This window comes from Mirounga angustirostris, unplaced genomic scaffold, assembly GCF_029215605.1.
Source record: "Mirounga angustirostris isolate CCGP_5_RB_7025 unplaced genomic scaffold, mMirAng1.0.hap1 SCAF_13, whole genome shotgun sequence".
In the NCBI taxonomy this organism is placed as follows: Eukaryota; Metazoa; Chordata; class Mammalia; order Carnivora; family Phocidae; genus Mirounga; species Mirounga angustirostris.
Window position 1 is genome coordinate 104,970,900 of NW_026991721.1, and position 24,576 is coordinate 104,995,475.

The 24,576-nt window shown below is 38.2% G+C and overlaps 1 protein-coding gene across 2 annotated transcripts in view; it reads left to right on the plus strand.

Moving 5' to 3' along the window:
- The window catches only part of CWF19L2 (CWF19 like cell cycle control factor 2), a 120,852-nt gene that overhangs the window by 39,644 nt on the left and 56,632 nt on the right, over positions 1–24,576 (plus strand). For both annotated transcript variants that reach the window (XM_064577514.1, XM_064577513.1), the window contains exons 9-10: positions 6,999–7,095; positions 9,117–9,209. In XM_064577514.1, coding sequence (XP_064433584.1) covers positions 6,999–7,095; positions 9,117–9,209 — 190 coding nt within the window. The remainder of the gene's footprint in view (positions 1–6,998; positions 7,096–9,116; positions 9,210–24,576) is intronic.

Here is a 24,576-nt window from a genome sequence, read left to right on the forward strand (position 1 = left end):
CATGAGATCCTTGGACAGGGAGAAAATTTGAGAACAAGTGGCAAAAAACAAATAATTAAAGGGAGGAGATCTGCAAACACTGCCAGCAGGCAAAGAATAATTGCAGTGTTCTGAAATGTTTCTGAAATGTCATTGGGGTGCAGCGTTTTTAATTACTTTTTCCTCAAAAGTTTTCAGCCAGAGTTGGATGTGTGCTATAAAGAGAGTATATTTTAATGGGAAAATAGGATTTGCTTTTTAGAAATTAATTACAAAGAGGACTTCTGAAATTTACCAGTAATCCTGAAAAATGAGAAATACTTGTACTTTTTTCTTTTTATAGGATAATTGCAGATGTCATAGCAATGTTTCTTTCAGAGTATTTGCTCATCATTGTAAATGCTTAGAGAAAGTAAGGAGGAGTCTATTACCTGCTGTTTGCTGCTAGGCAATGTCTTTGCTCTGGTATTAACAAGAAATAATGTGTTCTTTGTGTTCTTCATTCTTTGTGTGCCCAACGACCCATTTTAATGTCTTTATTTGAAACCAATTACTGTTTTATGAAGTGTGTTGAAGATATTAGTATCAGAGATGTTTGGAATTCTTGTATATCATCTAATTTATCCTCATCTACTGTTTATCTATTAATAAACAATTGAATTCCTGTTAGAAAATGCCCCCCTCCAAAAAAAAAAGATGTAGGAGTACAAATTTCATGACAGTGAAAGTTCCTGCTTTTAAAGGTCTCTTGGGATTCCAGTTGCCTTCTTGAAACTTGTGAGCTTTGGTTGGAGTTCAGCATCCCTTCATTGTCCTCTTGATTGAATCTTTAAGCTTGCATACTGAGAGTGATGGGAAGAGTAAAGTTCTCAAAAAAGGGGAAGAGTCAAGTAAAATGACAAAGATATGCCTTTGCACAGAAATAATAGAGGTCTTCGGCAATTTAATCAAGAATATTATCATTGGAAAAGAGGATTTATTATCCAGATTTCATAGACCAAGTTATGATTGTGGTTCATGAGATGGTAGAGATGGAAAGTGTATGTGGGAGATGCGGGTTAAGTGAAGGACCTCCTTTTTTTTCTTTTAAGGTGCAGACACTTGAATACATTTATATATTAATGGAAAAGAGTATTGATTTTAGAAGAGAGATGATAGATGGCATAACTGAGCAAGATCCCAAGGTTACTGTGGATGAATGTAGGAGCCCGTGTCCTCCTACAAGTGGAAGGATTAGCCTGGGGTGGAAATGGTAAAGAGGAAGGTGTGGCTGTAGAGTGTGAGTGACAGAAGAAAATTACAGAAATTCCTGACAATTTAGGTCAGTGTTTTTCAGCATATCATCCCCATAATATTGGTGTTCTTTTTAGTCTGGATACGGACCCCAGTGATTTTAGTAGCTTCAGAAGGAAAAAAGTGATGAACAATTTAATTCATACACAGCTCATAAAATTGAAATGTCCTCTCATTTTTATGACTTACTGTTATTAGCTTATTTTATTTTTACCAAAAAATATTGATGAATTTTTGGCCCATGTGCATATCATATTTTCTTTAAGTAATCCTTGGAAACTCAAAGTTTGAGAAGTAAACTTTTACTCAGATTTGAAAAAAGTATCTGGTCTGATGTGACAAGGACTACAGGGACAAGGGGAGATTATTTTTGTACCAAGCATGTCCCTTAGAACTTAAATTAGATGGCTTTGACAAATTCTTTCTGCTGTTTATCTTATATTTACTGAATGCACCTGTTTCCTAGGTCTAGTGGCATAAAAATAGGTACAACATAGTATCTGCCTTCAAGGAGCTCATAGTAGCAAAGAGTCAGTTGTATACAGGTGTGTGAACAAATACAGGAGCATAAACGCCATGGTACTTAGAGTTACAGGTGTAGGTATAGATCCTACTGCAGGAAGGGGTGATGAGCTCTTCTGAGGTATGACTAGGGGGAGTCGAATCTGGGAAAGATGTGCAGGGAAAGTTGGGGGTTTCAGAGGATGAGCTCATTAGGTGAAAGTGGGAAGCCGGGAAGTTTAAGAGGTAGACGACAAGCCGACTTCATGGGGGGGACTAATTGTACTGATAACTTTTTGGAAAGGGCAGGAAGTGTGGTTATTTAAATTTGTTATGTATTATACATACATATAAAAATTCAATATTTATAATTCGTACATAAAGGACAGGAATAGTAAGTTTTCAAAGCAGAGAATTTTGGGGAATTAATTGAATGAGAAAGAATACAAGTTGAGAAAAGGAAGTCAAGCTTTTTATTGAAATATGATTGGGTTGCCTGAAATTAAAAAAAATACATTTACAATACAATAAAAATGATGTGTATGTCAGGATTTAATTTGGAAACAGTTACTGAAAAATATTTTCCATACAAAAAAGTACAACTAACAATAGAAGCCCTACCTCCACATATAGAAGCACATGAGGGGCACTAACGCTTCATGAACGCATTGCCTCTGCTCTCCTCCTGGATTGGTTCTCAGAATGTGGACTGAGTTGGAGAAACACAAATACCGTGTGATTTCACTCACATGTGGAACTTAGGAAACAAAACAGATGAACATGTGGGAAGGGAAAAAAAAAAAGAGAGGGAGGCAAACCATAAGAGACTCTTCAGGATAGAGAACAAACAGGGTGTGACCAAGGTAGGTGGTGGGGGGGATGGGCTAGAGGGGTGATGGGCATGAAGGAGGGCACTTGTTATGATGAGCACTGGGTGTCGTATGTAAGTGAGGAATCACTAAGTTCTACTGAAACCAGTATTACACTATATGTTAACTAACTAGAATTTAAATAAAAATTTGGAAGAAAAAAATATGTCACATCTCAAAAAAAAACAGTAAGGGAATAAAGTTACTTCACAGTGTCTGGCATGGGGACGTGCTCAATAAACATCAGTGTATCAAAATAAAATAAAATAAAAAGACTGAAAGAACTTGAGGGGAGCAAAAACATGTTCCTTTCTAATGGTGCTTCACCTGCAATATTTTAAGTTTCTTAGTCTGAGCACCAGGGTGTTGTTTTTTCTTTCCTTGATATGAGAAGAAATGGTTCTTATAGAATTTCTGCAGATATTAATGTCTTTAAAAAATAAATCTTTTTGATTTTTATTTAGTTTTTTAAAAATGCAAGTGCTATCTAGTGAAAGATTTATATTTTTTTGCCCAAAAGGAATTTGCTACTTCAGAATAACTGATTGTTAGGTAAAGTTTTGATTTGAAGGTCTGTTTATATATTTTGCTATTACTAGCTCAGAATGTATGTTGAAAACTCAAGTTAATTTCGGTAGCGTATGATGGTATCTAGCAATTCAGGAAAATTAGGACTATCATAGCTACATCCTTTATATGTGAGATTATGACAGGTTTTTCAGCTTAAAAATTTTTTATCACTCCTCTTGGAGGGTTTTGAAAAACAACTATTGAGGTATAATTGACATGTAATTAAACTGCATATATATAAAATGTGTAATTTGGTAAGTTTTGAAGTATGTATATTCTTATGAAACCATCACCCCCCCTCAAAGATTCCTGGTCCCCTTTTATAATTCTTTTCTCCCACCTCTCCCCACACCCTTACAAACCCCCTAGACTTCCACTCATCTGCTTTCTTTAATTATAGACTAGTTTGCATTTTCTAGAGTTTTATGTAAGTGGGATCATATGTTATGCACTCTTTTTTTGTCTGGCTTTCACTCTGCATAATTATTTGAACTTCATCCATGTTGTTGCATATAACAATAATTTATTCTTTTTTTTTTTTGATACAACACAGTTTTTCCATTCACCTGTTGCTGGACATTTAGAATGTTTCCAGTTTTTAGCTATTATACATAAAGCTTCTTTGAACATTCATTTACAAATCTTTGTATGGACGTATGCTTCCTTTTCTCTTGGGTAAATACCTAGGACAGGAATGGTTAAATCATAAGGTAATTATAACTTTTTAAGAAACTGTAAAATGGTTTTACTGAGTTGTATCATTTTACATTCCCACTAACAGTGTGTGAGACTTAAGAGTTCTTCTACGTCCTCGCAAGAAGTTGGAATGGTCAGTCTTTAAATTTTCACTATTCTAGTGAATGCGTAGCAGTATCTCATGGTTTTAATTTGTATTTCCCTAATGACGAGTGATGTTGAGCATTGCTTCATGTGCTTATTTGCCATCCAAATATCTTTTTGTAAAGTTTTTAAAATGTGTAGTGAGGGACGCCTGGGTGGCTCAGTTGGTTAAGCGACTGCCTTTGGCTCAGATCATGATCCTGGAGTCCCAGGATCGAGTCCCGCGTCGGGCTCCCTGCTCAGCAGGGAGTCTGCTTCTCCCTCTGACCCTCCTCCCTCTCATGCTCTCTCTCTATCATTCTCTCTCTCTCTCTCAATAAATAAATAAAAATCTTTAAAAAAAATAAAATGTGTAGTGATTTTGCTTCTCTCACTTCTTTCTTGGTAATTTGTATCTTTTCCCCCCTAATTAGTTCAGCTAGAGGTTTACCAATTTCATTGATTGTCCTAACCAGCTTTGGTTTCAATGAATTTCCTTATTTTTCTGTTTTTTTATTTATTTCCACTCTCATTTTTATTATTTCTTATGTTCTGCTTACTTGGGTTTAATTTGCTCTTCTTTTTCTACTTTTTTTTTTTTTTTTTAAAGATTTTATTTATTTATTTGAGAGAGAGAGAATGAGAGACAGGCAGATGCTTAACCGACTGAGCCACCCAGGTGCCCCGTTTTTGGTGTTATTTTAATGGTTTCTTTAGATTTGATAGTATACATCTTTAACTTATCCAACGTCAGGTGGTATTACGCCACTGCTGTATGGTATAAGAACTTTACAATAGTTGATTTACATTTATCCCCTCCTGTCCTTTCTGTTAGCGTTGTCATGTATTTCACTTATCCTTGTTATAAACCTCTCCTATGTTGTTACTCTGTTTGTTTGAATAGTTAGTTGAAAGAGATTTATGTAATAAGGAAAAGTGTTATATATTTACCCTTGTAGTCATCATTTTTGTTGCTCTTCCTTCTTTCGGGTTGATCCATATTTCAGTCTGGTATAATTTTTCTTCTGCCTGAAGGCTTTTCTTTAACATTGTTTCAGCTTTGTGTGTGAAACCTTCACTTGATACAGAATTCTCAGTTGACAATTCAAAGTACTTTACAGGTATTGCTGCTCTCTTCCTGCTTGGATTGTTTCTGATGAGAAATCTGCTGTTGCACTTATTGTTTCTCTGTGCCTGTGTGTCTTTCTTTTTCTCCCCACTATGGCTGCTTTAAAAGTGTTCTCTTTATCACTAGTTTTGAGCAATTTGATTATGATGTGCCCTGATGTAGGTATTTGTGTGTGTGTGTGTGTGTGTGTGTGTGCTTGCGATTCCCTGAGATTCTTGGTTCTCCAAGTTTTTTAGTTTTTAGTAAATTAGGAACATTTGGCTTTTGTGTCTTCTGTCTCCCATTCTTTCTTCCAGGATCTCGAGTGACATGAACAGAAGGGTATTTAAGGTTGTCTCATAGCTCTGAAGCTCTTTTTATTTTTTAAAATTATTTTTCTCTCTTTTGTTTCATTTTGCATGGTTCCTAAGGTTTCAAGTTCACAAATTTTTTCTTTGCAGTTTAATCTTCCATGAACCCTATCTACTGTATTTTTTATCTCAGACGTTGTAGTTTTCAACTGTAGAAGTTCAGTTCTGATCTATTTTATATCTTAGTTGTTTGTAACTTTTCGAACATATGGAATACAGTTACAATAATAACTTTTACTGTTCTTATCTGCAGTTTCTTACATCTGAATCAGTTTTGGGTTGATTTTGATTGATAATTTTTTCTCCTAATTGTGGGTCTTATTTTTCTATGTCTTTGCATGTCTGGTAGTCTTTGGTTGGATACTAGATATCATGAATTTTACCTTGTTGAGTGCTAAATATTTTTTCATTCTGGTAAATATTCTTGAGCTTTGTCCTGGGGTGACATGGTTAGGTTAGTTGGAAACTGTTGGCTCCTTTAGACTCTTGCTTTTAACATTGGTTCAGTGGGCTTAGATCAACATTTATTCTAGAGTTTATAATTTCCCAGTAATGAAGAAAGACCCTTAATACTTTACCCAGTGCTTTCTGAATTATGAGTTTTGCTAGACTGGCTAGTGGGACCAGGCACTGTTCCCAGGAATGCTGAATACTGTTCCTCTAATCTTTGGGATGGTGCTTTCCCCGACTACGGGTAGTTTCTTGCTGAATATTTAAGGGGAACTCTCCACACTTTTCTGCAATTCTCTCACTGTGCAGCTTTCTCCTCTCTTTGGTTGCCTTGGAGTTCTCAAGTCTTAGCTATGTCTCTTTCGCTAAGGAGTCCTTCAGGCTCGGCCTACATTCCCCTTCCTTGTGCTGCAGGAATCTTTCATAAGGGCTTCTTATATGCCAGGTTTCTGACCTTGGCTGGAAATTTCTCTTGTCTTCAGAGTATTGGTTTGGCACATGATCTTAGTTATAAATTAGTTTATGTTGTTTGAGTTATTCAGGGTTTATTTTGCAAGAGAACATACGGTCATTGTTTTTATTCTTTGAATGCAGTTAAATATATCATTTCCTGGTTACAGTTTCTTAAGTAATTATCACACCAAACAAGAATTGCCCCAGCCATGTAGAATTATGGCCTGATTCTAGTGTTTTAATTTTCTTTTGTTTGTTTCCTTTTTAAAATGAGTATGGAAATGTTAGTAAAAAATAGTTGACATATTATTTATCTCATTGTTGCTAGGACTTTGGTCAGTTATTGTTATAATTGCCATAGGCCATTGCGGCATTCTAACAGAGAACCTTAAACTGTTGATTTTTGGTGAATCATTGAAGCTTTGGTTTTTTTTTTTTTTTTTTTTTTTTTTTAAGGTTTTAGAATCATGATCTATTGATCCTAAGTATTTTGTTGAGGTCAATTAAAATAACATTTGAGTCTTGATGTTGTTACTTGCAGTGTTCCTATATTTCATATGCTCTTAATCTGTCTTGTTCAAGCAGAGGTGGTCCTGAGGATGATTCCATCCACATCTTGAGTGTTGATGAGAAGAATAAATTGGGAGCCAGGATTATCAAGGCAGAGATGATGGGAAATATGGTAAGTCTTCTGTGTCATTCTTAGGAGAATAGAAATTAACTCTTTAACTTCTTACAAGTAATTTTGGAAGTTTCTTCACAGTGTGGATATAGCACAGAATGAAAAATAACTGCTGCTTATTGATTCTTTAAAGAAATTCTTGAACTTTTTTTATCTTTTTTTTTTAAAGATTTTAAAAATTTATTTATTAGAGAGCGAGCGAGCGAGAAACAGCATGAGAGGGGAGAGGGTCAGAGGGAGAAGCAGGCTCCCCCCTGAGCAGGGAGGGATGTGGGACTCGATCCCGGGACTCCAGGATCATGACCTGAGCCGAAGGCAGTCGCTTAACCAACTGAGCCACCCAGGCGCCCAAGAAATTCTTGAACATTTCTAAAAACAGTTCTGTCCATTCTAAATAAAGTGTCTACTTTTCCTGTCAGATTTTTAAAAATTAAGATCCTAGGGAACAAAATGTTTTTAAAATTTCCTTTCTACTTTGCAATTTTAGTGTAGCATATTTGAGGGAGATGAAGATGTCATTGTTTTCTTTCCCTGTTTTAGTCACATGTTATTAAGAGTGTGTATTGCTTTCTTAGATTCCCTTACTTAGGAACCTAACAAATGAGCTTCTAAAAAAGATGATTAATTCATTTGTCCAAATTTTAATGGAATATGTTTATGCCTGATAAGCGTTAGATGCTTTGTATAGGTTAGCTCATTTAATTTCCATAATAGTGTTACGATTTAAGACTGATTTACCCCAGAATTCAGTAGAAAGTAGGGAGGATTTGGTGAGAGCTACACCTATCTCTGTTTATCGATTATTTGTGTGTTAGGGCGTCGCATTTCTGATACATGTTACGTCGTGCATGGCAGAATAGCGAAGCCAGACAGCTTCCCGTGTCTTGACGGAGTCGATTCCCTCACAGGCATATACTCATCACAAGCCCAAACGGCAGTGAGCTTCACGTGATCTTGCCCTTGGTTGTACGGCCAGTGAGGCACCGTTCGGTGGAGTACAGGTGGCCAAACAAGGTGCTTCTATTCTTACTAGATTTTATGTCTCTTAAAAGGCATATCGTGCATACGTTGCTCTTTCTCTTTGAATCTGGACTTTGGTAACACTGAACTTCAGCTCAGCCCAGATGAGAGAGACAAACCAACAAAAACAATAATAATAGCAGAAAATAAAGTTTGAGTTTTGAGAGCACAAAGGAGTTAGTTTGAAATAATGAAGGAGAGGTCACCAAGTTAGGTTAATTTGTGTTAAAAGAGGTGTTCCTTTGGTCATGGAACCACTGCAGTGGAGAATACTCTTTGCTTGTCATATACTTCTATTTGTTTAATTTATTTTTTCATGTGTCAGTTGTTTTATACAAATTTCTAAAGACTTCCTATAATAAAAATGAAATATATTCAGAGTTCTTATTTAAATTACCCAACAATACAGAAAGTACTATTTTAAATCTTGTTAAGGATTTCTTGTTACAATAACTGAAATTTTGAGTAATGGATGTTTATAATATCAAAAGAATTATAAAAATGTCATTTTTTTTTTTAAAGATTTTATTTATTTGAGAGAGAGAGAGAGAGAGAGAAACAGCATGGGAGGGGGGAGGGTCAGAGGGAGAAGCAGGCTCCCTGCTGAGCCGGGAGCCCGATGTGGGACTTGATCCCAGGACTCCGGGATCATGACCCGAGCTGAAGGCAGTCGCTCAACTAACTGAGCCACCCAGGCGCCCCAAAAATGTCGTTCTTAAGGTTAGGTATTTTCTCTATGCCCCTGTTTCTCCCCTAGAGTATATGTCCTTGTAATTATTTACCTTCAAAGCATAAACAAGTGGCGCAGGTCTCTGAGAACTGTGGAACTGAGATACATTCATTAAAAAGCAATTTACCAGGCTGTGAGTTGGTAACTGAATTTAGATTATGGCCACATGGGTGTTCACCATGCTCTTTTCCCTTCTGTCGTATAAATTTGAATTTATGCACTGAGGAATTAAACTATATGTGACACATTTTTCTTATTTTTCCCTTTGAAGGAATTAGCGGAACGACTTAAAGCTCAACTTGAAAAGGCAAATAAATTCAAAGGAACTGTAACACAGATATCCTCAAAAGAATCTGGGGTAGGGGTAAGTAATGAAAGTTTGTTTGTAGGTATGTGATTACCTTGCATAGTACTATTACTCGGCAGTGGTAATACTTTACTGTAAAATGTTTGTGTATCTGTGTCAGTGTGTTTATATGTGTGTTTGCTTGTTTTTGAAATTTATTTTCATATGTATTGTCTTATGTTCCACCTCTGTGTCCTGGTGGGAAAGAGAGGCCTGGTTTTATTTTGGACTCTGCCATTTACTGACTCTGACTTCGCAGAAAACACACTGGTCCTTAAATTCTTCCCCCTAGAGAATGAGAGACTGGAATTTGGTATCTGTTCCATATAAAACAAATTATCGTGTTCGAGGATTCATTCGTCTTTTGGTTAGTGAACAGAACAGATAAAAGCACCTGCCCGCATGGAGTCTCGTTTGGGTAAGGAGAGGCAATAAACGACACACGTAAGAAATTGTACAGCATATTAGATAGAACGTTCGACACCCATGGAAGGCCAGTGGGGGTCTTGAGTGCCCGGTGTGTTGGTGGCTTTGAGGACACAGGCTAATTGTGGTTGAAAAAGTGACACTGATGCGAAGATTTGAAGTGGAACAGCGGATCTGTCTGGGTGAAGAGCACTCTGGGCATGAGGAGCAGAGGGTTCCCGAAGATGGGGACATGTGTGATGTGTAGTAGGAACCGCAAGGAGCCCAGTGTTGCCAGAGTGGAACAGAAGGAAGACGGGGAAGTAGAAGACCCAGGTTAGAGAGGCCGTGGGAGCCTGATCATGTGGAACTTGAAAGTCAGGGTAAGGAAGTGGATTTTATTCTGAGTGAGATGGCATTGAAGGGTTTCCAGTGGAAGATTTATTTTGGCAGGACCATCCTGTCTTGTTTGTTAAGCATAGACTGAAGGAGTGGAAGAGCAGAACCTGGAATCTAGAAAGGCTCTGACAATAATCACACAAAGAATGGTAATGGCTTTGACCAAGAGAGTAGCCCCTGAGGTGGTTAGAAGTGGTTAGGTTCTTATATGCATAAATGTTTCCTGGATGCATTTTGAAAGGAGAGTGGACAGGATTTTTATGATGGTTTAGATGGGAGGGTGTATGAGATACAGAGGGGACGCCAAGTGACTTCAAAGGTTTTAGCCTGAGAAGCTGGAAGACTAGAGTGGCCGTTCTTGGCTGTGTCGAAAGACGGGGAGTCTGTTCTGGGGTAAAGAGTAGTAGTTCTATTTTAGATACATTGAGTTTGGATGTCTTTTAGATGTGGAGCAAGTGGAGACATCAGGGAGGCAGGTTGATGTTGAGAGTTGGAGGAAGCCTGAGCTGGAGATAGAAATTGGGGAGCTCTTGACATTAGAGACGGTATTTAAATCCATGATACCACATGAAATAGGCACAGGAGTAAGCGTAGCTAGGAAAAGGTGGAAGGCTGAACTGGGTGTATTACAGTGTTGAGAGGATTGTAATGAGGTTTGTAACTGATTTTAAAGGACTGCTCTCAAAGATTAATATATATAATTTAATGTCTGCGTGTGAGGAGATGAGAATGTGTGAAGTCAATTCCATAGGGTTTTCTGCAAGCTTATTGAGGGTTTAGATCATAGGGGAGAGTATGTTTATGAAACTGGCTGTTCTGACAACGCTGTGCTAGCTCATGTTTTTAAAAAGTGGTTAATGTAGAATTTCTTACGCAGATTAAGGAGTTGAGAGTGAGACGCTGCGTGTAGAATTAAGAAGTAGCTGAGTGTGGGGCGCTGTACGGTCTGTCTTCCACACTTCAGCCACACGGTTGTTTTCATGCCTCCTTGTGGTCATAATACTTCTGTAGTCTAGCACTTGCGTGTGGTTTCTTTGTGCTAACTCTGATAAATGCTAGATCTTCCTACGCTATGGCCCTCTGCAGACCAGCCCGCTTTCCAGCCTCACCGCCAAGACGCTCATAGGTAACGTACGTGTCTCTGATATTTACATATGCTGTTAATTATCTGTGCCAGATACCAGCTTCTCGAGGCTTGTCCACTTTTCAGTTTGTCTTTACTTCCTTCTGAAGCCGTTTCTCTCATCCTCCCAAAAAGTTGTAACCTGTTCTTGTTTTGAAACTTTGAAGACCCTTAAAGTATTCTCTTTGGAATTTATCTCTTCACATGGTATGTATTTGTATTCTTGTCATTGCCCTGTAATCTATACCTGTTTCTTTCCTGACACTTGTCACTTTATACAAAAGGGTTCCAAAGCTGTGGCTGGACTTCAGAGAGTTCTTGAAATTGAAGGCAATTCAACTGAAAAAATTGAAGCAGGTCTTTTAAATAACTTTTTTTTCCTGCTGGTTTAAGGATATCATATAGTAACTGACAGACTATATCTCATCCCTTAAGCACATAACTTTATAATATTACTGATATCTGTGATTTTTAGCTCCTCCTAGCTTTTCAGCGGTGGACCTCATCACCCAGTGGAGTAGGATTCAAAGTTGTATTCCAGGTAGTACACAATATTGACTTTGGGTTTGTCAACTCTTTAGGAAACTGAATAGCCTTGAAGCTTCATCTAGAAAGATTTTCATTCTAAGGATTCTTTGACCACAAAGAAAAATTGTTGTCTTCTCTGCAGAGATGATACATGTGCGCATTCTGTTCGAGCTTTACCAGACACATGCAAAACAAACCTCTACGCACAATTCTGAAGGAATTCTCTGCTGCCAGTCAAATTGTTTATTCTCTCAAGGCCAGGGCCTTGACTTAACTGCCTTTCAGAGTAGTTTTGTTCAGAAATAAGAGTAGAATACGAAGTTGTTTACTACCTCACAGAAATTTCCTGACTCATTAGAGGAAAGTCTTGAGATGCTTCTTATAAAAATTTTGCTCTTTGGGAGAAGATCCCGTTCATAGAACAGTTGAGCAGAAAGGAGGGCTTTCATGGCACAGTTTGTGTTAGAAATGTTAGGCTCTGTGAACAAGGTAAATCTCTCGATTTGGCAATCTATGAGTATTGTTCTGGCTTTAGTAAAAACCACCAGCACTTGTAATTATTAGTTTGCTTGTTTCTCTTCCCTTTAGAGAGTGAACTGTTCAGTAGTTAGGAGGAGTGTTTCTCTCAGTTCATACCTTGTGCCTTGAGTCGTGCATGGCACGTTCGTAGACAACCAAGAGATACTTGAAGTATTTGTTGTATGAATGCCTTCAATTTATTTGGTCACTTAGAGTTTTCTTTTGTAACTCTTTTTTTTTTTTAAAGATTTTTATTTATTTATTTGAGAGAGAGAGAGAGAGAGAGCACATGAGAGGGGGGGAGTGGGAGAGGGAGAAGCAGACTCCCTGCCGAGCAGAGAGCCTGATGCGGGACTCGATCCCGGGACTCCAGGATCATGACCTGAGCTGAAGGCTTAACCACCTGAGCCACCCAGGTGCCCCTTCTTTTGTAACTCTTAAAAATGACCCATGAACTTCGGAATCCTCTGGTCCGGCTTCCCTCGAGTATACTTCCTTATTGAAACAGCCCCACTGCATAGTATTTCCGTCTAACCGGTGCTTGGACACTGAGTGATGAGTTCTGGAAGACTACCTATTCTCTATCAGGACAGATCGAATCCTAGTTCTTTAATGTAACAGATCCTAATCTGCCTTCCCGTAACTTCTCCCTGTTAATAGTCCTTCAGGGAATCACATGGTGGACACATTTAATCTAAGGGAATTTAGCTCCAAATCCAGTTTACCGTTTGGGGTGGATAATGAACTAGTTATTGTGTGATGTGCTCAGGTTTTGTTTGCATAGCTGGCAAAAAAGAGATATGTTTTTATAGTCCTGAAAGAAATTGAGGAATTAACGGAAGGCCTTAGAGGGCCTTGGAGAAACATTAACTAATGAATAATTAAAGAAACAAGCTCATTTGTGGCATTTTGTACATAAAGTCAGGTCCAGTATTTCCAATAGTAGTTTGACCATACTTGACCTTAACACTGTCTTTTGACTCTGATTCTTGAATACATTGTGAGTTCACTATAATACAATCACTGTGATTTCCAGAGTATGGGTATGCCTAGACTGTTTTACTGTGTTTTGGCATCCCAGTCTCTGCAGCTGATCCTCATAAACATAGTAAAAGAGAAAAAAAATTAATTACAAGATTGAAATAACTGTCGTGTTGAAGCTTTGCCTTTCATTTTTAAGCAGTGAGGTTGGGCCTTTATTCAATAAATACTTCTCAGTTCCTTCTTTGCAGCAGTCACTTAAGTCACTTACGTTCTCAGTTTTCTAAGTCGAGTATTTGCATTTCCGCCACTGCTTACCATGTTACGTTACAGTAGGTATACTTTACTTGGTAGTAGCCTTTCCTGCCACGGAAGAGGAGCACAGAGATATTCTCTGCCTTTGGTCATTCAGCTCGTTTCTTCCCTAGCCAAGCAAAACAAGTCCGTGGCTGTACCTATTTTGTATACGGTTCTACTTCTTTTATTACCATCCCCAAATTATCTCATTTCTGTGGTCTACAATTAGAAATGTTACCTATGTTACTAGAGGGCTTATTTCTTTAAATAAACTATTTCTAAGGAGTCAACATTTTAAGCTAAATTAAAGCCAAACAATTTCATAGATGATATGTAAATACAAACACATTTTTTAGTAACATGGAATCTTATATCTGTTCATTCTTCTTGCATCTTGCATCAAATTCTTCATGAAATAGTGTTGGCATTACCTGCTAAATATTTCTAAATCTGCTGTTTGCTTTTCTTATCTGCCCCATCAACTCTTTATGCCTGTCAGCTCTTTGTCATCATCATCTAGACCTCTGAGTGGCTTTCCCTCCAGGCTCATTGCCTTTGCACAAAGCATTTCCTTTGCTTAGAATATTATTCTTCTTTCCCTCTGTTCCCTTAGTTACCTCCTGTTCATCCTTTAGATCTTAACTCAGACATCATATTTTCCTTTGGAAAGCATTCTCTCTGGAAAGAAAACTTATAAATAAGATCAATTATACAAATATATAATTACAGCTTTGATGGTCCTCCAAAGGAAAAGTATAGAAGTTTGGGGATAGCGAAGAGGACCCAGTGCAATCTGGGCATCCAGAGAATGTTTTGAGGCTGTAGCCATTATTTTTGGCTCTTATCACCATGTTTGTAACTTTGCCAAAGGAAAAGCTTTTCTCTTTATGACAACTGTCTGTAAGACTTATTTCTAAGCCACAGAAATAATCTTTAGCATGGCTTCTAAGTATTATCCTGGGTGTGAGTGATGACCCATAGACACCAGTCACTGAGTAGGAAATATACCAGCTTTAATGACTCGTTGGCCATATTTAATTGTTAATGCCATCTGGGGTAGGATTTTTTTTTTTATTGTTTTGTGAAGAATATTCTCTCAAATGTAATAATTTAGAACAACTTGTAATTATTTTGGATAGTTGTGATTGTATATGTATCACATTGAGTTTTGGTATGAAGAATTCTCTTGTGGACTCTCTCAAGTTGTGAACCAGGGTCCTCCAGTAGTTACTGAAGCCATAACTAGTTAGTTGGTTTTCTTGGAGAAGGAAGAATGACCCAGGAGCAACCTCTTTCTTCCATCAGTTCACCTCTGTTCCCTCAAATGCTTGTCAGTCCACTATCATCATTGTTTCATTGTGTTTGGTTGTTTTTTTCTGTTGTATAATTAAATTTAAGGGCAATAGTGAGTCCTGAGACTGCCATGTTCTCTTGAAGGGTTTGCTTCTAATACATTGTTTTCTGGATTTCTGGGGGTGGGGGGAGGGCATGGAAGAATGAGGTCATGGATTGATACTGTATATTTGCAATTTAAGGGTACAATTTTAAGTGAAACAAGTCAACCCCAAAGTAAATTTTATCCTTTTATGTATTTAAAAATTACTTTGGCTGTACTGTAGTATGCATAATTACAAGTTAGTTATAAGAAATCAAATTTAATGTGTTTTTAGGAAAGCTAAAAATAAAATTCTTTTAAAATGCTGTTTTCTTATTTTGGGGCTGATTGTTTTATTGAGGGGCTTCAGGGAAAGATCAAAGGGCTGGTAGCACAATGAGATCCGACGTCCTCGGCCCAGCTGTGATCTTCTCAGCTTTATAGTTGCCGAAAACAAAATGCAGTTTTCACTTTTGTAGTGCATAGTACGTATGCACATACCAAACATGTTCTGAGTACAATAATTGTAGTCGACAGTTGCTAATAAAGATTTATGAGGAAGAGAAAATAAAATTAGTTGAGTCGAACTAAACACAAAAAAAACCAAGAAAACAAAACACTTGAAATTATATCATGATGAGTCATAGGAAAAGTTTATGGTATTTGCTATGTTCCTTTCTATCCAGAAATATCCAGTATGTTATCCATGTGTGATTCTCTGAATGAATTCTAAATATTAAGTGATAAAACATAGTTTGGTTTAGAAATCTGTGCCATCAGAGCGTTATAGGATATGTTTAATAAAGAATTATTACCTTAAGAAAACCATTTTGCTTCTAATTCCTTTAATAATATTTTTTACTTAGGTTCTGTTTCTGAGTTTATTTCATTAAATTTCAAGATACAATTTTATTTTTCAGGACAGTGGTATTAACTGATGTGTATAGTATTACAGCTACTAGCATTATTAATAGTAATAGATGATATTTTTCGAGGGCATGCTATATGCCAGGACTTGTTTTAATCATTTATTTATAGAAATTTATTTAGTTCTCATTAAAGTTCTGTGAAGTCATTTATCTTCATTTTTTGAATAAATTGAGTGCAGGATGATGTGGGTCTACTTAAGTTTTAATTTGGTGGCAAGAAATGAGGTCAGGTCTGTGTGTGTAATTTACAATTATTTAAAGTAAATAAAAATTATTTAAAATAATTCCTTTGACATAGATTAATGAGCTGATTTTTGAAATGTAAAAAGAGAATCTTACCTAGATGTTGAAACCGGTTTCATATGTGACAGTTATGTAAGCTCAAATACAAAAATTTAAGTTGCCTAGAAATGCTCACACAATTAGATAGAAAATTTCTATTATATGGGCGCCTGGGTGGCTCAGTTGGTTAAGCGACTGCCTTCGGCTCAGGTCATGATCCTGGAGTCCCGGGATCGAGTCCCTCATCGGGCTCCCTGCTCAGCGGGGAGTCTGCTTCTCCCTCTGATCCTCCCCCCTCTCATGCTCTATCTCATTCTCTCTCAAATAAATAAATTAAAAAAAAATTTTCTATTAGTATATGGACTTTAAAAATAAACTAAAGTATATTTTTATTTTTATATTCTTAGGTGACTTTTAATTATAATATGTATTCTTTGTAGAAATGTGGAAAATGCAAAAAAACTTAAAGGAGAAAATAAATCACCCCGAATTCTACCACTCAGGGATTATACACTGATAAAAAAATTTTTTTAAATATTTTATTTATTTATTTGAGAGAGTGAGAATGAAAGCACATGAGAGGGGGAAGGTCAGAGGGAGAAGCAGACTCTCCGCTGGGCTGGGATCCTGATGTGGGACTCAATCTCGGGACTCCAGGGATCATGACCTGAGCAGTCACTCAACCAGCTGAGCCACTCAGGTGCCCCTAAAATATTTTAAAGTATTTCCCTCCAGGTTTATTTCCTTCCTTCCTCCCTTCCTTCTGTCCTTCCTTCCTTCCTTCCTAATAATATGTTAAATATTTTTGCACAATTGACAAAGCAATGCAAAAAAGACAAAAAATCTACATTTAAAAAATATTTTTGATGTTTTCCTCAAGTCTCTGTCCATTGTAACTATGAAAGCACATGCATAATTTTACATAATTATAGTCTTTTTTTATTCTGCTTTTCTCTACTCATCTGTCAACAGCGTTTTTCCATGCTGCACAGTTATTTATTATTAAATGAAATTGTAATCATATCAGCATATTTTGTGTCCCAATAATACAATTTCTAAAATTTATTTTAGGAAGGGAGACTGAAGAGATTCACAATGACCTATTTCTCCCTGCAAATTTGCCTGCCCACTCCCCCACCAAAAATCACATTTCTCTTAGCAGTTACTCAGAACTTTAGCCATTCTCCCCAGATTCCCTGCTTTATTCTTAGCAGTCACTTTGCTTCCTACCTGATGATTGGGAAAGTAGAAATTATAAGGTTGGATGTTTTCAGTGTCTGTCTGTTGTCCGTGTCTCCAGAACATTAGTCTTTCTGCATCTCTCATCTGGCAGTGGGAAAAGTGTTTTCATTTCCTCGAAGGCCAGGTTCTTTACCAGTGCTCTGATCTTATTCCTTTTCTAGCCTTTAGAACCACTTCCCACCTTCTCTTGTGTGGAATCTTTAATTTCTCTCTTTGGCCCCTTTCTCATTACTTACAAATACGCTTAAGTTGCTGTGTCTCTAAACAAACAACTTTCTATTTTCTTAGCAACTTCATTGTCCTCCTCTGGCAAACCAGCAGGGCAAGGTGGTCTGGGCAAAGGAGCATGGGTGAGGGTGCAGAGGTGAGAGGAAGATGGTGTCATCTGACGATGGTGGCATCTTCTGAATGGCTACAGAGTGAGGTATGAGTGAGGGAAGAGGAAGAAGGGATTGGATAGGTAAGCAAGGATCTCTGTTCTCATCCTGGCTGTATCTCTTAGTTTCACTGTTCTAGTTAACATCTTTTTGTGGATGATCTGAGCTCTATGCTGAGCTCTGAACTAGTGTTTTCAGTTGTCTGCCTGACTTTTAAGGGTGTCCCTAACTTCAGAATGTATAAAACCATCCCCTTTACATACATAATTTTCTTTCTCTTTTAAAAAAATTTTTTTAATTTAAATTCAATTTAATTAACTTTTACAGTATTATTAGTTTCAGAGGTAGAATTTAGTGATTCATCAGTTACATATAACACCCAGTGCTCATTCAATCAGGTGTCCTCCTAATGCCCATCACCTGGTTACCCCATCCCCTCACCCTCCTTCCCTCTAGCAACCCTCAGTTTGTTCCCTAGAGTTAAGAGTTTCTTATGGTTTGCCTCCTTCTCTGTTTTCCTCTTATTTTATTTTTCCTTCCCTTCCCCTATGTTCATCTGTTTTGTTTCTTAAATTCCACATATGAATGAAATCATATGGTATTTGTCTTTCTCTGACTGACTTATTTCACTTAGCATAATACCCTCTAGTTCATTCATGTTGTTGCAAATGGCAAGATTTCATTCCTTTTGACAGCTGCATAATATTCCATTGTATATATATACCACATCTTCTTTATCCATTCATCTGTCGATGGACATCTTGGCTCTTTCCATAGTTTGGCTATTGTGGACATTGCTGCTATAAACATTGGGGTGCATGTGCCCCTTCGGATCACTACATTTGTATCTTTGGGGTAAATACCCAGTTGTGCAATTGGTGGGTCATAGGGCAGCTCTATTTTCAACTTTGTGAGGAACCTCCATACTGTTTTCCAGAGTGGTCGCACCAGCTTGCATTCCCACCAACAGTGTAGGAGGGTTCCCCTTTCTCCACATCCCCGCCAACATCTGTCATTTCCTGACTTGTTAATTTTAGCCATTCTGACAGGTGTGAGGTGGTATCTCATTAAGGTTTTGATTTGGATTTTCCTGATGCCGAGTGATATTGAGCACTTTTTCATGTGTCTTTTGGCCATTTGGATGTCTTCTTTGCAGAAATGTCTGTTTATGTCATCATTTTCTTTCTCTTACTTGCATGCTTATCCTGCTGTTTTTCTGAATTAAAAACCACGGAGAAGCTCTTAATTCCTTCTTCTGGCAGCACATTCAAGTATCACCAAGTAATATTGTTTTACTTGCCTTCCCTCCTGTACATACCTCATCCTTTTAATTTCTGCCATCACTGCTCTCGGTCACTGCCCCATCATCTCTTGCTTAGAGTATAGCAGTAACATCCTGCATGCTCTTCTTGCCACTCTTCTTTGCTCATCAGCGCGTCCTTAAATTGCCTCCAGGCTTCATCTGAATGCAGTTGTGGTAGAGTCGGAAGAACGCTGGATTTGGGCAGTTAGAACCTCAGGTCATGTCTGTTCTTACTCCTTTAGCCAAGTTAATTATCTAGAGACAGGAGCCTTTGAAATATTTTTGAGACTTTAAAATGTAATATAAATTTAAAATTTGTCTAAAACATGAATATGCCTTTACTTAGAAATCTTTCAGCGGTACTGGATCTTTGTGCTTTGTTTCCTTTACTTCTTAACCCTTTCCCGTTTTATCTTTGTTTCCAAAGACCCAGTTCACTTGTCCCCAAGAACACATTAATTTCTCCATCCCGTGTGACCTGGTCCTACTTGATTTATATTTTATCTTACTTAATAGTCTAGTGGTGATTTGTATAAACTCCCTTATTTCCTCTTTCTCCCCCTCTCCCTGCCATTTATGAATTCCTTAACAACTGGAACCATGTCTTGTTCATCGCATTAGACACATTCATGCTGTTGGATTATATAATGATAGAAGTGGTTCTGAGTGATAGGAGTTCATTGATCAAGTGGAATGAAATGAAACAGAATATTTTTAAAAAATGAAAAGTCTGCAATGTTTTTGATTTAATTTTATGCCAGTTATGGACCTGTCTTTTCAGATTGCCCAGAGTTTCATCCCACAGCTAGACAGTATCATAAAATATATTAAATCAACAGTTAAAATTGGGCTTGGTTGTTGAGTCCTTAATCAGGTACTCAGGCCTTCTCAGGAGGTGTGCAGACTTTCATTTTGGTGAAAGAGATTTTTTTGTAATTGAAAAACATATCACCAGTTAAAGGAGCATTGCCAACTTAGCTTTTCTTTCAGAAAGTCAGTGTTTACCAAAATATCATTTTTATTAACTCATTTTACTAGAGAAATGGAGTAATAGAAATAGCATGTGGGATTTTAAAGCCAAAGATTTAGAGTCGAGTCTGGAGCTTCATCATTTATTATACATGATCCTTAGTAGCCTCCCTAGTAAAATGTGGCTTAATAATACCTGTGTTATAGGGCGCCTGGGTGGCTCAGTTGGTTAAGCGACTGCCTTCAGCTCAGGTCATGATCCTGGAGTCCCGGGATCGAGTCCCTCATCGGGCTCCCTGCTCAGCAGGGAGTCTGCTTCTCCCTCTCCCGCTCCCCCCTCTTGTGCTCTTTCTCTCTCTCACTCTCTCTCTCAAATAAATAAAATCTTTAAAAAAAAATAATAATACCTGTGTTATAAGGTTCTTAAAATTAAATGAGATATATTTTAGAACTTTATGAAATTATACAAACATTAATTTCTCTTTGGAAAAGTTGTCTTGGTTTGTTTTTATTTTTTTTAATTTTTAATTTTATTTTATTAATATATAATGTATTATTTGTTTCAGAGGTACAGGTCTGTGATTCATCAGTCTTACATAGTTCACAGTGCTCACCGTAGTACATACCCTTCGCAGTGTCCATCACCCAGTTATCCCCTCCCCCCACCCCCCTCAGATTGTTTCCTGAGATTGAGTCTCTTATGGTTTGTCTCCCTCTCTGGTTTCATCTTGTTTCATTTTTCCCTCCCTTCCCCTATGATCCTCTGTCTTGTTTCTCAAATTCCTCATATCAGTGAGATCATATGATAATTGTCTTTCTCTGAATGACTTATTTCGCTTAGCATAATACCCTCTAGTTCCATCCACATCATTGCAAATGGCAAGATTGGTTTGTTTTTAAATAGGAAAAATATAAGGCAGTTTTCAGATTTCGTTGCTGTTGTTGATGTATTAAATAACCTATCTTGTCCTTAAATTTATCTATTTCATGAGTATCAAAATAACCTTTTTTTTTAATATCCAAAAGAACTCTATTATTTTAGTGTGGAAAGATTCCAGAATGTCAGTTAACACTTAAAAAATTTCTTAGGGGCGCCTGGGTGGCTCAGTTGGTTAAGCGTCTGCCTTCGGCTCAGGTCATGATCTCAGGGTCCTGGGATCGAGTCCCGCATCGGGCTTCCTGCTCAGCAGGAAGCCTGCTTCTCCCTCTCCCACTCCCCCTACTTGTGCTCTCTCTCTCGCTGTCTCTCTCTGTGTCAAATAAATAAATAAAAAAAAAATCTTAAAAAAAAAAAATTTCTTAATCTCCTTTCCTCCTCTCATCCCTCCCCACCTTGGCAAATGCTGGAAGCAGTCTGCTTAAAAATATAATGTAAAGGTACATGTTTCTTCATGGGTAGCTTCATATGTAAGGATTACAAGGAAGCAATGAGGAAGGAAGGAAAGGAAACCGAAGAATTGGATTGGCTTTCGTATTATGCCAGTGCCAGACATTGTATTGGTTCTAGAAAGTATCTGTTAACAAAATTAAAATTGTTAGTAGTTAGATGTGTCTCCAAATAATCTACTTCTGAAATTGTGAGGTGTAGTCTAGCATTAATTTTTACTTAGTTTTTTAGTAATCATCCTTAACAGTAATATTTAATTTTCTCAGGCTTGTACACATTTAGAATTCATCCAGCTAGCAGCTTTAGGACAAAGAGGTTAGGCAGGTCACTATAATACTAATTAATGGTATATTAATTATTATGCCAATAAATATGTGCCTCTGTTCTGATTCTAGAGCATGCTCTAGAAGAATTCCAGTGTTGACAGGGGGGCTTGAGGAGCTGAGAGGATGTGGTCCTGGCGAAGGTTTTCAGTTTGTGCTGGGCCATCTCTTACCTTCTGAATCTCAGTACTGATGTGGAGTTTCACAGGGGTCCCCACAACCTAACACGTTTGGAAAACCAGGGGGCAGCGCTCTGAGTGCTCTGACTAGAGGTGTGTTAGTGCTCTGAGGCCCTCACTCTGTACGAAAACATAGCGATCACAGACAAAATGTAAAAAGAGAATTGGAAGGGATGTAACATGCTCAAAAGGAAAGATACACTTCTCTGAACTGAACGGAAGGATAAAACAGTAAGGATCTGGAGCTTGCAGGGATCTAAGTCCAAAAATAGGCAGAGCAGCTGAGGACTGAGCTGCTCTGAGAGGGTGGGAATCAGATCCCCTCACACAGCCTCTTGAGCAGGGGCCTCATGCCAGGTGGAGGGCTCCTGAGAAAGGTCTGGAAATGGCCTGAGGACTTAGCACTGTAGCTCCTAGGAAATGATGGAAGACGGTAGACAGAGCCTTGAAGCCGTGACTTGGACTACGTGAAATAGCCCCAGTCTCACAGGGTGAGATGCTGTTGTAAGAACCGGGAGTCCTCATGGACTGAGTGGAGACACTGTCAAAACAGCCTTTTACTGAAGGGTGGGAGGAGGCAGAGAAGGGAAGGAAAAAACCCTCCCATCAAGCTACACACTCGCATGCCAGAGAACATAGTAAAAAATAATTGGGATGTAAACACTCATTGCTAGTGAATTTAAAATGGCAGCACAGTCTCAAGAGGACTTTAAGGATGTTTAGTAGCTTCAGTTCTGAGAACAGAATAATATTCTAAAGAAAAAGTGAAACAGTAGTAGATGTATATGAAGAATAATAATATCCTAGACATTTTATTTTTTTATTTTTATTTATTTATTTTTAAAGATTTTATTTATTTATTCATGAGAGACAGAGAGAGGGGGAGAGAGAGAGAGAGAGAAGCAGGCTCCCAAGGATCAGGGAGCCCGATGCGGGACTCGATCCCAGAACCCTGGGATCCTGACCTGAGCCGAAGGCAGACGTTTAACCATCTGAGCCACCCAGGCGCCCCTATCCTAGACATTTTAGAGAGGAGAGGGGGTAAATCCAAGAAAGACTCAATCAGATCAAGAAAGGTTTAGATAAATGAAAGAGAACTAAAAAGTGTAAGCTAATATTTATTGATCACTCACTTTATTCCTACGTGTTGTTTTAAATGACGTGTATGTATTAATTTGTTGGATCCTAGAAATACCTTGTTATTTTGTTTATTTCTCTGAATGAAGAAGTCGAGCTAATTAAGTGACATGCAAGGTTCCGTAATGAGGCAGGGTTGGCACGTGCGCATCCTGGCCCCAGGATCCACACCAGCATGCTGTGCGCTGTGACATGGCCAGGAACCCAGTGCGGAAGAGAGAAGAGAAAACATACTGAAGAGTAGATAATGAAATTCCTGAAATAAAAGCTAAAAGTGAATAGAAGTGATAAAAAAACAGGAAAGAAATTAATAAAATAGATGAGCCTCTAGGAAGGCTGATCAAGGGGCGGGGAGAAGACACGAGTAAACAGTTCCTATGAATTGAGAAAGGGAGACGTTAACTAAGGCTGCTTACAGTCTGTCTGGTACCATCACCGTGCTTCCTTTGAGCTTATAAGGTCCTGTGAATAAGTGCACAAATGAACAAATAGCCTTGAGCCAGGATACACATGTTGATGAGTGGAAAGCACTCACCGCCTCGGCTGGGAACTTGTGTGTAGTGAATAACCTGCTCTGTGGACATAATTAGAGATACAGTGGAGATTGTTTAAAAATCAGGAAAATACTGTGAACTGTCATAACTGCTTATTTGTTGACATTTTAAAAGATAGAAACACGTTCTGTGGCCTTCAGTGATGACAGACTTGCAGAATACCAACTGGTGGGAAAATCTGACCTAGTGGAAGAGGGTTTCCTTTATGCACCAGATGCTACAAATAGCTTTCAAACGAACATTTAGAATTTTCAGATACCAGGCTTTGAAGCAAAGTGAGTGTGCTTTTTCCTTTCCTTTTCTTTTTAATCAGTGTGTTACACCCAAATAATGCTGGAAGCCTGTGGGAAAGAAAGGCAATGTCTTGAGCCCTTTTCAGACCTTATCCCTGTCCTGGAGGCAGCCACTTTTAGTTCTGGGGTGTTTCTTCTGGCTTGGTTGTTTCATGTATTTTTTTTTTTTTAAAGATTTTATTTATTTATTAGAGAGAGTGAGAGAGAGAAAGAGCACAAGAGGGGGGAGCGGGAGAGGGAGAAGCAGACCCCCTGCCGAGCAGAGAGCCCGATGCGGGACTCGATCCCTGGACTCCAGGATCATGACCTGAGCCGAAGGCAGTCGCTTAACCAACTGAGCCACCCAGGCGCCCGTGTTTCATGTATTTTTCTGTATTGTCTGGCTTTATGTTAACTGTGCCAGGTTATACCTGGTTTTCATGGTGGCCGTTGTGGCCAGAAATGGACGTCAGACCTCTGTTAACAAAATGAGAGGGCTCTGGGTCCCCATTCTCTTACCCTCCCTGTTACAGCATGGATCTGTTTGTAATGCTGTCCAGCGGTTGCAAGTTTTATCTTGCTTGTTCTCAGGTAGTAAAAGTAATCATTAAATGATTTTGGATTAGGTTTATCACCTGAAGAATAGTATAGCTCAAAGGTTGGCAGACCTTTTCTCTGCAGACCGAACAGTAAGTCTGTTAGGCTTTCTGGGCTTCCCAGTGTGTGTCGCGGCAACTCAGTTACATAGGCTTGAAGCTGTCGTGGAACGAAAGCAGCCACAGCCCGTAGATGAACGAGTGAGCG